The sequence below is a fragment of the Phytophthora sojae genome (genome assembly GCF_000149755.1).
Source record: "Phytophthora sojae unplaced genomic scaffold PHYSOscaffold_5, whole genome shotgun sequence".
Taxonomy (NCBI): Eukaryota; Oomycota; class Peronosporomycetes; order Peronosporales; family Peronosporaceae; genus Phytophthora; species Phytophthora sojae.
The window spans coordinates 2,636,288-2,650,536 of record NW_009258119.1 but is presented as its reverse complement, the minus strand read 5'-3'; the positions used below and the strand labels follow the sequence as shown (position 1 = coordinate 2,650,536).

Below are 14,249 nucleotides of genomic sequence, written 5' to 3'. Positions count from 1 at the left end.
GAAATAGATCATGTTGACGGCCACACGAACACTGAGGCAAAATCCAAGATACTCGGCAAAAGGGGGCTTTTTCAAACCTCTTATTATCGAGCTTTCACGGCGGTCGTTAAGGCAGCGTCAAGGTTGTTGGCAACCAGCAGCTTTTTTACTTTCTCTAGCGTCACCTTCCCGCTCTTCTCTGCTGCAAACTGCAACGTGTACGCCTCCAAAAGTTTGTATCCGGAGTCACTTTTGGGCAGCTCCGGAACTTTTCTTCAATCTTCAACAAACGGGCGACGTCCTTTGGCTCATAACCCACTGTGGTCATCCATCTTTGGAACAGATTCCTCTCCAAGCTGTCGCCGAGGCTTTTCAGGTCCGGAATCGTCTTAAGTGACTGGAAAAAAAACTCGCCAGTTTTATCTCCGGTGCATGTTGTCTTGTCTCCAGCAGGATTTTCAGCGTTTGGCGGTCAGAATAGGAAGTTTCACGTAACTTAACTTTGTACCTCTCAGTGAAGCGGAGCCACTGGAGGAACACGGGGCTGTCCTTCGGTAGGATATTGAAAACACTCTGCGGAGTTTCTCCTCCACGCAGCCACACCTCGTGCATCCACCTGTGTATAGCGGGCGCTGAAGTTTCAAGCACGTATCGCTGCATCGTCTCTGCTGATTTCTTCATGTTTGAAACCAGTTTAATCGACTGAAGAAGAACTACCAGCTCCGCATCCGGCGTCGTCGTTCTCAAGAGATTAAGCGCACTGATGTCCGTGAACCAGGGTCCCTCTCTCTTAGCCCTGTACATGGTGACATACTTGAGCCACTGCAAGAACTTCGGATTATCGTCGAGCCTTGTCAGGCTAGCCTCGCCAAGACGCAGCGTCTTGAACACATCCCTCGGGTCGGTTAGAGACTTGAGCCACACCTTGTTTGCGAGGTTGAACGAAGATGGAAGTATCTTCGCTGCCTGCTCCGCGATTTTGGGCAACACAGGAATACCAGCTCGCTCTTCAAAGCCCCCACCCTTGGCTCTGGTATGGGCCGTGAGTGATCTCAGTCTACGAGCACCTCCGTTCGCTTGGTCGAGCGCTAAAGTGACACCAAAAGTCGCGAGAAAGACGGAGAAGATGAACAGGATCGCACACTGCCTGTGCATGCTTGGACGTTGTTGACACTTGCGGGAAAGTTGTGAAGTGAGGATCTCAGCACAAAATGGGATTGACTTCAGTGGCGCCCTCAGTCTCAGGGTCGTTCTTTACAGATGAATTGGTTGATTCCGTACAACCTGGCAGCGCAATCGTCCACGCATAAAACGCGCAGTGGGTTCGTCGATGGAAGTTTCACGAAAATGTGGGGTCCTCTGTTAACTTGATGTACCCCGGATATAATTCAATTTGGTCTGCGATAGCAGCACTAACCTTACCACCTATTCCAGCAGATGTTCTATATTAATACGCTAATTATAAATATATGCTGTTGTGGGGATTGCCCTCAGGCTCACTCAGTTTTCATAGGACGTTTAGGGTCGTTTTAGCGCAAACAAACCTACACCACGCATCCTACAACAATAACTTGATCCACTTTCCTTTGAAGACTGGTAAAGTCTTGGTCTGTAGGAACACTTGATTTCCTGCACTGAGAGCAAAGGTACACACTCACTTGAAAACTCTCATGACCTAATGAAAACGAAAGCGCGAGCTGCCATTGGCCACTGAGATCAATGCTCAGCAACGAGAGCAGGCAATCAAAGTGGCCCGTTATGCACAATAACGGAAATCCTGTTGACTTGGCCGCCAAGCTGTGTCCACTTAAATCCCACCTGTCGTTCAGAAGTCATGGTTGAAGTCGTCGACTTCAGCTTCTAGCTTCTACGTAGATTATTCAAACTACTGAGTAGGACTGGACTGAGGGCTCCGAGGATTCACAGTTTTTTTTTTACATCTGTCTGTGTATAACGGAAATCGTTTTTGTTACCTGTACTTCATTGCAGTATTATTACACTGCCACAACGAAGTTAGTTGCTAAACTATAGTGACATCTCGTGGTGTGGGATGCGGCCGAGTTTATCTTCGCTGCATTGTACGGAAAATAATAATAATAAATACTCCAATACCCAATTATTCAGTGACGTTTCTCTGGTTGAAGCCCGTGCAAGGTAAACCTAGCACCTAAACCATTCTGCATGCTCGGGGGGCTTTATTCCTTCACTTTCCACAGGAATCGAGAAGTTCGACAGCTAGAAGGCCTTGAACTCGTTTGCATTCCCCTCATCCAGTTTAGTAGATACGAGTTGAACGGTACGATATTCACGCGTTTCAGCAGCTTTAGGGGCTTCCTTCACACGTGACTTTAGCCGAGGCCGCAACCAGTTCAATATCACAGATTATTGGTCCGTGGGGGTCGTAAGTACATGATGCCACTCTGTATACTGCAATTAGCGGCGCAGTACAGTATTTCGTGCGAAAAACACTGATGGACTACAGTAGTCTACGTGTGTATCAGTGCTTTGGAGTGGCTGGCTGTAGTCAGCAAGTGTGGCATCCTCGAAACATGCTGAAACAAGATACCTTCCCGGTAGGATGCCACTTCAACGGCGAACTGAACAACATTAATAGGTGAACAAAACGAGAAAGAGAGAGATGCACGCAACAGACGTACACGTAGAGTTCTGTAGCCAATTTCATTAACGGCTCGTAGTGTGTAAGTTGCATATTTTCTCTGTATTAAGTTCTCGGTGTAAATTGACCTTCTATTTCAGCTTAATCACTGACCTATAGAAGTTAACTATGTTTTTTTTAAAGTTAGTGCACCGTAGTGAATATGTCAATCCAACCTCAGTTAGTACTTGCACTAGAGACCTATAGAAGTAGTAACTGTAAGGTAAGGTGCCAGCTGCGTGCCTACAACCAGTTCCGTGCCTACTTGTTTTAGCCAATTAGCATCTTCTCCTTGTTAAACTCTCGTAGTCTATTGGTAGATTTTTCCAGCGTCACATGCAATTTCCGGTGATGAGCCTCCTAGGATTTGCATAGCATACAAAAATGCTATCAAAAAGAGGCAGGAAACTGGCAGCTCACTCAAATCAACAAGCTTTTCAAAACAATAACAAGAAGTTCTGCAAAATTTACACGGACCAGCGTGAAGTACATAAAATCAGCCCAATCGCGCAGATTTAGCGGGTGCAATCAGATTTCAGAATGGACAATTCAATGAAAAGTTATGCCACAGCAAGTCCGCAAGTTCGAAGGACGGCACGAAACTGGCAGAAGACCTTAGTGGCGAATATTCATTGCGTGTATTGTGGGATCCACTCAAAATTTCCTCAGGCGATTTGAAGGGTCACTCCATACCATCTGCTGCTGCTCGGGCGATTGACAAATAACTTGGCCTTTGTAGAGAAGCGATTCGTCCAACCGGCCCCAATACGCAATTATGGCCGGAATTCACAATACTTAGTATGCTACTTCTCTGGGCCACCTAAGAAACAACATTGAGGTTTTTAGTATAGCGAGGTTTTTTCAGGGCTCACATTCATTTGTCAAAAATACGTTAGGGTTAGGTTACTTAGCGCGCGCTAAAACGTCGGGGGGGCACCACACAAACCAAGTTCCCGCCAAGCCCCGAGCACTCAACATCACAATGGGACGTCACCCCAAGCAGCCCAACCTGTCCTCTCAGAAGAAACTCGCCATCCTTCTCCACCTCTCGAACCTAGCCGTGGGTGGCCGACTCCCCTTAGGCGCCAAGGCCGCCACCAGCCGTTACTTTTTGTGTCACCGGGACACGGTCGCGCGCATATGGGACTTGCGCCACACGCCAGACGTGCTGTTGCAGCCAAATCGCCGCCAATCAAGCGGCATCCACCACCCCGACATCGCCACCAAGGTGGCAGCAGTGCCGTTGTGTGGTGTAGGGAACATCAAGTTTTGTGTCACACTCCAAGGCCGCAGTGGAACAACGTACCAGGAGCCAAGTTCTACTCGGCGGGATGACCGTCCGCCGAGCTCAGTGGGCAAGAATGCGCTGATGGACCGCTGAACTCGGCTGATGGTGTCAGAAACTCAAGGCACACCTGGTGACACGTGGCAGACCCAGTGATGAAGACCCAGCCGAGTTCAGGAAGGCACTGGACAGATCATGGGGGTTCAAGCCGCCGAGCTCAGACTAAACGGTACCATGTACCGTCCGATACGGTAACCAGGCTCAATTGAGTCCGGGAGTTGCGCAGTCGAGTTCGCGGGTCGCTCTGCCGAGTTCACGAGTCGCCCCGCCGAGTTCACTGGGTTATCCGGCACCTTATCCGGCTCAGCCGAGTTCGCCAGGTTATCCGGACACGCCGTATCCGGCTCAGCCGAGTTCAAGGGATTATCCGGACAGGTTATCCGGCTTAGCCGAGCTCAAGCGTCGCCGAGCTCGGTGAAGAGTCGGCCGAGATCCAAAACCGCCCACTTTCATTTGGTATTTGTATAGGAGCTTAGGAATAGTGGAGGCGCCCCTTCAGGGCGCCCGACAGAGATAACAAACAACAGAGCAGAATTTTCTAGGTCCACAACACGTGCGCGCGCTTCCAGTAAGCCCCTGCACGGGCCGGATTATGTCTGCTGTCAGCACCCGAGAGGCATAGCTTGTAGGGTGTTGACTGGTAGCACCAAGAGATTAAGGTCGGCCCGGGTTGGGCGCGTGTCTCGCCAAGCGCGACGGAAAAGTCTCGCCACCGCTGCGAGCCAGTGTTCCCGTACGTCCCGGGCACTGATTGCTGAGTCGAGAAGCCTTTGCTCTCGGCGACCCGTAAAAGCCCGCGAGGGCCGTCGTCCGTCCTTTGGCGGAGAGCACGGGATTTCTAATTCCGGAGTCAGGTAACTCAGCTGGCTTCCGTGATTGACTGGCTTGGGGTACTTGGTCTCGGCGAGGACGAGACATCACTGTCCCGGAAGGGCCGGACCGCTGGGGACATCTCAGCGCAGGCCAACAAGGGCCGACTAGCTCGGCTGTTGTTGTGTTTGTAGCTAGGGCGCCACATCTGACGATTTTGTGCGTGCTACTACACCACAACTGGTGCCGCGATCCGGGAGCAGGGTGATTTGTTTTCGTTGGTACCAAGTCAACCAAGTTTCGAGTACTGAGCAAGGTGGTCAAGGGGAGAACGTTGCCGAGCTGGGCCAGCCCAGCGTCGGCTGGGGGCTCGCTTCACGCGAAGCCGAACTCAGCTGGTGGAAAGATCGCCGACATGACGATGGAAGCGGTCCCAACCGTTCGGTTTGACGACGACCGCACCCAAGACCGAGGAAGAGATGGAAATATTGGAGATTATGATGAAGAATGGAAGAAAGCCGAGTTGCTCAGCGGGGCAGCTGAGTTCTCGCTGCATGTTGGGCGCATGGAGAAACCTCGACGAGCCCAACAAAACCTCGCAGCCGAGCTCGGTGGCGATGCGGACGACGACAGTCAAGACGTCACTTCAGGGGACCGTCTGCCTCTGATACAACGAGCGACGAGGGCATCAAGCGCGAAATGCCCGAGTTGGGATTCGGTGCCGAACGTCTCGTGGGAAACCTTTCCACTCGACTAGGGGCAATCGAAGAAATACGAAACCCGTCTGCAAATGGTGCAAGTTGCAGATGCGGTCTAAGGCTATTGCACCAAAGAGATGATCCGCCGACTCAGTGAAGACAGCAGGCTGGGTCGAGTCGAAGAATGATACTGCGTCAACTGTATGGATTATATGAATTACATGATATCGAAATAGAGTGAGCGAAGATGGAGCTGGAAAGCAAGAAGCCCATTCGCCGGGTTAGCGTTGGAATCGGTACGGCCGCCACAGCCACCAGGCTGGTGGAATCCGCATCTCGGATCGAAGTCTCAGCCGATTTGCCGAGCTGAGCGATTCAGCCCAGCTGGTCTGACGACGACCCTGTGAAGAAGCTGAGGGAGGTGATGGTGCGTCTGCACAGATTGCGCGAGTCAGCTGTCGATGCCGAAGCTGTGTCGACTCGTCACTGGGCCCGTGAACACGCTACCCACTGGGGCGCTGAGTGTGATATGCGGCGGTACGATCGACACCCTTGGGTACGACCGCCGGGACCTCCGACCAAGTCCGTGAATGATCTTCCCGTTGTGCGCTCAAGCTGAGTTGGAGCGCATGTGTGCTGACGCGAAGCCGTGCTGATATGGAGCCACGCTCAAGCAGGAAAGCCGAAGCGAAGTCGAGTTCGCACGATGTTCCAGTGAGGCCGTATTCACTCCATGTTTACCGAGAGGCGACTAGCCGAGTCGGTCGATGCGCGGCGGCGGTGAACAAACCGAAGTTGCAGCAAAGCTGGACTTCAGCAAAGCTCAGCGGAGGCACGCTGGGCAGGCGCGTCGTCGAGAATGTCGACGTGCCAGCGATCTCGAACGGGATCCGAGTTGATCCGTAGCTGAGCAGAAGCAGACACCTGCTTTGAAGATGGACTCCGACTTCAATCGATCCGACGTAGGGCTACCACAGAGTTTAACTGCGGTCAGCCTGAAGCCGAGTCGGTGAAATCGCCGAGTCACGGCGTCGCAAACGTGTACCCAACATCCAAAGCTGGACTGAAGAGGAATGGATTCCACGCGACCGCTGTCTTATTCACATTGAGCCAACATGAGCAGAGCTTGGTCAGGGGTCGAGCATAGCCGAGTCGAAACACGCCTTCAAAGCGCGGATACTTCCGCCAAGGGACTGAGCTGGTCAGCCAGCCAGCTGTGTCGTTCGCTCAGCCGAGCTTGCCTATCACCTTGCTCAACTGGGCTAAGCTGAAGCGGAATCAATGCCAGGTGGACATCAGTCGAGCTAGCCCGGGTTGATTCGTGGCAGAGCCACAAAACATGGGGATCAAGTGGCGCCTAGGCGAATTGCAGCAGAGGTTTGTCTTGAATCCGAGCTGAATCGAGATCAGGTACAAGTGCAGCCGAGGTCAGCACCAACTGAGTTGAACCACAGTCAAGCTAAAGCCGAGATGCGTTCAAGCAGAGCCGAGTTGAAGCGAGAAAGGGCACTCTGCGTGGAAGCAGTTTGACACCGAGATGTCGTAAGGCCGAGTTCAACCAAGCCGGAACGGAGCCGAGTTCGAGCAACGCTTCGAAGAAGCGCTGGTCGTTGGAGTGGAGCCGATTGAAGAGCAACCTTGCTGAAGCAAAGCCACGATCAAGTTGAGCCGCCTCCCGTCCAGTTCCAGTGGGAACGCATACATCTCGGTCTTGCGCCCGGTTCTCGTCGGATTCCAGCCGAGACGACGTAGGTTGAGCCGACGTTATGCGCAGCCGAGTCCGAGCAGAGCTGAGCTGAAGCGAGACCGAGATCACGCTGCGTCCGAATGAGGTCGCGTTCGCACTGAGTTGCTGCGAAGCCGAGAACATTGGAGTGCGATCAAGCTGGAATGGGATGCCGAGTTCCAGCAGTGCCGCGGATTGGATGGCGCCAATCTGAAGTGTACTCACTTCAACGGAAGGAAACACTGGACTGAGTTGCGGTACGCCGAGTTTCAGTGAGATCGCGTTCGGAAGTTCGCCGAGTTGAGTGCTGGTAAACGCACCATGTTCCGATTGGAGAGCGCTCACGCCGAGTTCGAGGTGTAGCCGAGCTGAGTCTGAACACGCTGCACAGCTAAACCGAAGATACCGAATTCAAACCGAGTTTGAACGCAGCCGAGCTCGCGGCGAGCCGAGTTGGAATGTGACCGAATGAAGTGCTGTTCCAGTCGAGCTTGCGCACCACCTTCCCAACCAAGCTGAGCCCAGTCGGGGTATGCTGGTCTAACAGAGCTGGAGACATGCCGAAGTCAAGGTCTGTTTACCAATGAGCCCAGCTCGGCCCGTTCAGGACAAATCGACTGGAGCATCAAACGCATCGAGATCGCCTTGTTCGTTTATAAAATGACACAGCAACGGTGAGAGCTAACTCAACGCACCAAAGTGAGTGGGGCAAACACTTACCAGGCTAGTTGAGTCGATGAAGCGGAGGCTGTGTTCAAGTCCAGCCGAGTTCAAGGTCAGCGGATAGCAGCTAGTCGTCAGGACAGCCGAGTTCGGACAAAGCTGAGTTCAACTTGCTGCTGCACTTCTCGCCAATAAGCTCAGCTGGGTTGGATTTCGAGCTCAGCGCGGCCCGATCGGGGAAGCGTTTCTTGACCTGCCGAGTTCCCGGTGCCTTGTAGCATGCCAAGACAACTATCAGGCTTCACTCGACGCACCGAAACGAGAGGAACGTGCTTACCCGGTCAGCCGAGTCGCTGGCAGCATCCATGGCTGCTCATTTTGACGGAGATAGCGATGCTCGGCTTCGTCGGTATTGCAGCCAATCGAGCACTTCCCCGACACCTGCGTCACCTACTCGCTTTGCTGCGACAGGCCCAACATCACCGCTAGTACTCCGAGCGTCGACAGGGGCACCAGCTGACTTCGTATGGTTTAGTTCCTGCTACCGGCTGCCACGCCGAGACGACCATCCAGGCTGATTCGCTGCTGAAGTGATCCGACGACGGGGTTTGGTGCGAGCGATAGGGGCATCTACATGTGTACAGACCCATGAGGCGCGGAGGCCACGCATCAGACAAGGCCTATACCAAAGATCAAGGCTCAAGCAAGTCTCACCTTCACGGAACGAGGGCGTCGAGATGGCGTTGCGGGCGTTTCTCGTCACTCGAATTCGGGAAATGTGAACTCAGAGTGTTTGCGACAGAGCTGATTGGACGAAATCAAGCGTGCGACACATCCGGTTGGCCAGGCCACTCACCACTCCTGCTCGTAGCATGGCCGGGGCAATTGTGGTGTAGGGAACATCAAGTTTTGTGTCACACTCCAAGGCCGCAGTGGAACAACGTACCAGGAGCCAAGTTCTACTCGGCGGGATGACCGTCCGCCGAGCTCAGTGGGCAAGAATGCGCTGATGGACCGCTGAACTCGGCTGATGGTGTCAGAAACTCAAGGCACACCTGGTGACACGTGGCAGACCCAGTGATGAAGACCCAGCCGAGTTCAGGAAGGCACTGGACAGATCATGGGGGTTCAAGCCGCCGAGCTCAGACTAAACGGTACCATGTACCGTCCGATACGGTAACCAGGCTCAATTGAGTCCGGGAGTTGCGCAGTCGAGTTCGCGGGTCGCTCTGCCGAGTTCACGAGTCGCCCCGCCGAGTTCACTGGGTTATCCGGCACCTTATCCGGCTCAGCCGAGTTCGCCAGGTTATCCGGACACGCCGTATCCGGCTCAGCCGAGTTCAAGGGATTATCCGGACAGGTTATCCGGCTTAGCCGAGCTCAAGCGTCGCCGAGCTCGGTGAAGAGTCGGCCGAGATCCAAAACCGCCCACTTTCATTTGGTATTTGTATAGGAGCTTAGGAATAGTGGAGGCGCCCCTTCAGGGCGCCCGACAGAGATAACAAACAACAGAGCAGAATTTTCTAGGTCCACAACACGTGCGCGCGCTTCCAGTAAGCCCCTGCACGGGCCGGATTATGTCTGCTGTCAGCACCCGAGAGGCATAGCTTGTAGGGTGTTGACTGGTAGCACCAAGAGATTAAGGTCGGCCCGGGTTGGGCGCGTGTCTCGCCAAGCGCGACGGAAAAGTCTCGCCACCGCTGCGAGCCAGTGTTCCCGTACGTCCCGGGCACTGATTGCTGAGTCGAGAAGCCTTTGCTCTCGGCGACCCGTAAAAGCCCGCGAGGGCCGTCGTCCGTCCTTTGGCGGAGAGCACGGGATTTCTAATTCCGGAGTCAGGTAACTCAGCTGGCTTCCGTGATTGACTGGCTTGGGGTACTTGGTCTCGGCGAGGACGAGACATCACTGTCCCGGAAGGGCCGGACCGCTGGGGACATCTCAGCGCAGGCCAACAAGGGCCGACTAGCTCGGCTGTTGTTGTGTTTGTAGCTAGGGCGCCACATCTGACGATTTTGTGCGTGCTACTACACCACAGTTGCCTCTTCGGCAGAACCAGCGGTCCCTTGCTGCCGCCGTGAAGGTCTCCCGCACCACCCTCCGGCGCTACCTTGAAATGGGGTTATTGCGCCGGAGGTTTTCAACTGTCAAGCCTCGTCTCACGCCTGAGCACAAGAAACGACGTCTGGCATTCGCACTACGCCACGTTCGGCAACCCCCAGGTATGAGCATTTTTTTATTTTGTACAAGCGGTTGGATATCTAATAACCTTGTTGCTGTATTATTCTTTTATTTTGTACAGGTCTTAGACGGCCAATTTTCGTCGATATGTACGACATCGTACATATCGACGAAAAGTGGTTCAATATGTATAAAGGATCAACCCACTACTACATGGCACCTTGCGAAGATCTACCCCACAACACATCGATCAACAAACGGTATATAGTGTGAGATCGGGAAATGACTGCGGCCGGGCGAGTTCCGGCTGAGGTCTAACTGCCTTGAGCTTGCGAGTGATGGCTGACCGAGGGCTTTGATTGGTCGGTCACATTCCCCGCGCTTTAGTGCCCAGACGATTGATAGAGACTACGGAGTGACAGGAGGGTCTCGGCGGGTCAAAATAAACCGCCTGCCGAGGCCTCCGAAGTTTCATAGTGGGTACACTTTATGCCCAGTAGGAGTTCGGATTAAGGAGAAGTTTCGTCCGGTTGTAGGATCAGCTCGAAAGCTCGGTCCACACTTGATATTTGTATAGACCTTAGGGATTAGCTATAGGAGAGGCCCGACAGCCTCTAAACCATTAAACAGAGCAGAATTCCCCCCCCCCAAGCCACACAAGGGTCAAGTCCGTCTACGGTAAGTCGGTAAGCTTAGCGTAGGGTCTGGATACACTCGGCTGCACGGGGTATGTCTGCCGGTGAGCATAAGGTGCATTGACCGAGTGTTCATCCTGGTAAGGCCAAGAGTGAGTAGGTGGCCGAGTGTTGGGAGGTATTAGAGACCTCTGTGTACAGTTGTACGTTTGACTGGGTGTGAGGCAAGGACCCCCCAGTGTATTTGACTTCTAGCCGAGGCTTCGCCCGGCGCCCCTGTAAGAGGCTTCGATTGGCCTGGTACCCTTCCTTTCTGAGGGACCACAGAGGTTTAGTGCGAAAGTACGAATTACACATTGCATCCTAGCCGTAGCTCGTGGCTAAGGGTGCTCTTATATTTTAACGAAGGGTAAACCTACCTGACCCGCAACACACAGGGAGGCACAGTCCAGCCCGTATAAGGGATCGGACCTGGTCTTCAGGTTTATTATCCCGACAATCTATCGCCGACTCTTCGGAGACGGCGTGTGTTGTTGGTAGGGCTCGTCCTAGAGACTTCGGTTGATAGGGCGAGGACTCGTAAACTCGTGTTTTCCTACACGACAACTGGTGCCGCGACCCGGGACTGGTGTGACCGATTGTGTGTTGTGGTCTGTGTAGGTTTTGCCCAACGATCATTGAGGAGAGAAGAAGTGAAGAAGGGAAGAAGAAAAAAGAATAAGAACAAGATGGCGAAAGGATCCAAGTCAGCGGTACCAGCTACGCCGGTGAAGTCGGGACGAGGATCGGCCGAAGGTTCGAGTGACTTAACGTCTCGGTTGTCGACGATCTCCGAAAGGTCGGTCAGTTTCGAAGAGTCGGTCGACGAAGATTCGGACGCCAAGGATGACATGATGATGGACTATGATGACCTGGAGGAGAAGACTCCAGCGACGACGCAGGAGTTCGGAGATGAAGAAGATGCGATGCTGTCCGCGGGACGTAGCGGAGGCTCGCGCTCCTTGTCCCGGAACCTCGTCGCGGAATTTGATGAAGTGGCGAAACCCGACCATGCGGATGACGACTTTGAGGATGGCACCGAGACCTCGGCTTCGAGGGCTCTGATGCAGGTTACTAAGGGTCCTCCAGAATCCCGCGGAAGTCGGCCCGCTATGAACAGCAGCACTCCAGCTGCGAACAAGGTGCTCGGTGGAGTCGAGCGAGTGGATATGGCCGTTCAATCCCGAGATGACGCGTCAAGCGACTTGGGCTGAGCTGAAGGAGGAGTTGCAACACCCCGTTGAGTCGACCTCGGTTACTCAGGTGGCCGAGGACACGGTATGCCTCCTACGAGCGATGGGCTGCGAGCCAAGGACTCGTCCGTCCGAAGTCTCGATCAAGAGTTGGACGCCGGGTCTCGCCGGCAAGGAGCTGCATAAGTGGAAGAGGAAGCTTCGCCTGAGCTTCGGGGAGTCGGACCTGACTCTGGGACGCCCCCCGAGTGCTCGCCCCGCGAGGGAGCAAGCTGATCCTTCGAAGATCTCACTGCCACAGACACCCAAGAAGTCCGCCGAGCGGTCAAACCAAAGCCAAGCGACGGACGGAGTGTTCTCCGCCAAGACCGAAGGTTCGCCGTACTTCCAAGACTCGCACATGGTGACTCCTAGGTCGGCGAATCGAGCTGACCGTATTGCGCGTGAGTCCGAAGGTTCGCGACGCGAGCGGAGCACGCAACGAAGCTCCACGCGACGCTTAAGCCGCCGGTTTACACTGCGTGATGACTCCTCGTCCGACGAGGACGACAAGACAACATCGACTATGAAGATGGGTTTGACAGCCCGAGCGATGAGTTGGCCCGTCAAGTGCGCGAAGTGAGTGAGATGGAGCGACTGAATTCGACTCCTCGGCTCGAGATCGCTACGCACCGGCCGCTCGTGCAGATCAAGAAATTCTCAGGGGCCCGCAATCGGAGCGAAAACTTTATGCAGTGGCTCCGAGCTTTCGTCTACGAGATGAAGGGAACGCACACTCCACCAAACGAGTGGTGCATGGCTTTCGAGCTGAGCCTTCGGCACGGTGCCCTTCACTGGTACCGTCAACTCCCGAAGAGGACTAAGCGTCAGTGGAAGCGACTGAGCGATGCGTTTATCAAGTATTACTGCTCGCAGTTTAGCCAGTCTGCGAAGACTCGCTACTACTCTGCGAAGCGCGAGTCCTCTGAACACCTTTGTGACTACCTCAACTGTAGTGGGCCTACTTTGGTTCACTATTTAGCTTACACGTGTGCGCGTGTATGTGAGGAAGCGTAGCTCAGTTTAAATTAGAGTTAATTATACTCGGGCCTCCGAGTATATATTAATCTAAATAAACGATCCAAATAATGTTTTTGGGTTAAAATGAGAACTGCTATTTTTGTTTTATGTTTCTGACTTCCTCTAAATGTAATATTCTAACCTGGGAATCTGCCAACGGCTGGTTGGCAGAATTCCAACGCTATGCATGTCGCTCATTGGCTAAGAGATGCTGCTCTCAGCCAATAGGAATCCTAAGTCTCTATGGACCACCCGTCGTGGTGATCCTAAATGTATGTAGCCTTTGGTGTGTCTATACCAAGGTCGAGAAAGTCTTTCGATCCTCTAACAGACGTCGTGTCTGTTTGAGTTACAAGTGTCTGTAGCCACTTGTGCGTGTAACCCTGTTACACCATCCCCCCCTCAAGATTAGACGCGCCGAGTCACGGCACGTCAATCAGGAAATTGACCATTCGTCAATTCTTCACGTTGGGAGAAAGAAAACTCGAGCTCATTCCGCAATGAGCTCGCCGCAGAAGAAGACCGCCGCCGCAACGGAGGGTAACCTCTCTGTTGCTCAGTACCATGAGCGCCAGCAGGCAAAGCGCGACGCGCTCGCTGCAAAGGCCGCGTCGAGGACAACTCAATTACCTTGATTATTTTTACCATTAGCACGTTGAAAACCCGTCGAGGACAACTCAGTCGGAGATTGTCCTCGAAGGTTCCTCTGTAGTCAACGACGCCGTTGACTATGGGAGTGACGACGTAGAGATGGAAGAGGGCGAGGCCTCTTCCAACAAGCGCAAGGAGTCTATCGACAGTGATAGTCTCGACCCGCATGCCGGGTCGAGACGCCCTCGTGAAGGAGACGACTCGGACGCTTCGAGCTCGAAGCGTTCGCGCGGCGAGAGCGACACCCCGCTCTCTGCTGCTGGGGCTTTAAGCTCCCCGCGTGAGGTGGCGCCTTCAAGCTCTCCGCGCGCTGCTCAGGCAGCGCGCGATCCGTGGATGCCGTCTGCGTCAGAGATCGCAGACCGTGTGGGCAACACCGTGCCTCCAAATGAAATTCCGCTGTACGTATGCAGCGGGATCCACGATGATGCTGTGGCGGAGGAGCAGCACTTTGATCCGTTAACAAATCAAAGGCGCGATTACTATATCGGGCTCTTTCACGAGCTCCGATACTTCTCCAGCAAGAAGACCTCTTCTCGCAGCAAAGTGCCTGAGTGGCAGGCACTTTGTCAAAGTTGGAATGCTTTTGTTGAGAACTTCAACAAGAAGCCGGCTGC

At 53.7% G+C, this 14,249-nt stretch overlaps 3 protein-coding genes across 3 annotated transcripts; 2 read left to right on the top strand and 1 right to left on the bottom strand.

The window, feature by feature from the left end:
• Positions 1–351: 351 nt before the first annotated feature.
• On the bottom strand, positions 352–1,134 carry PHYSODRAFT_286257 (hypothetical protein; the record flags this gene model as incomplete). Its single annotated transcript, XM_009530610.1, has 1 exon — positions 352–1,134. One exon carries the CDS (start codon positions 1,132–1,134, stop codon positions 352–354), a length of 783 nt encoding a protein of 260 aa, XP_009528905.1.
• Positions 1,135–5,205: 4,071 nt separating this feature from the next.
• Positions 5,206–5,547, top strand: PHYSODRAFT_333423 (hypothetical protein; the record flags this gene model as incomplete). The annotated part of the gene is made up of 1 exon (XM_009530609.1): positions 5,206–5,547. One exon carries the CDS (start codon positions 5,206–5,208, stop codon positions 5,545–5,547), a length of 342 nt encoding a protein of 113 aa, XP_009528904.1.
• Positions 5,548–12,471: 6,924 nt separating this feature from the next.
• PHYSODRAFT_430468 (hypothetical protein) lies at positions 12,472–12,912 on the top strand (the record flags this gene model as incomplete). Its single annotated transcript, XM_009530608.1, has 1 exon — positions 12,472–12,912. A coding segment is annotated over one exon (441 nt), but the record flags the coding sequence as incomplete, so codon positions are not given.
• Between the last annotated feature and the right edge of the window lie 1,337 nt (positions 12,913–14,249).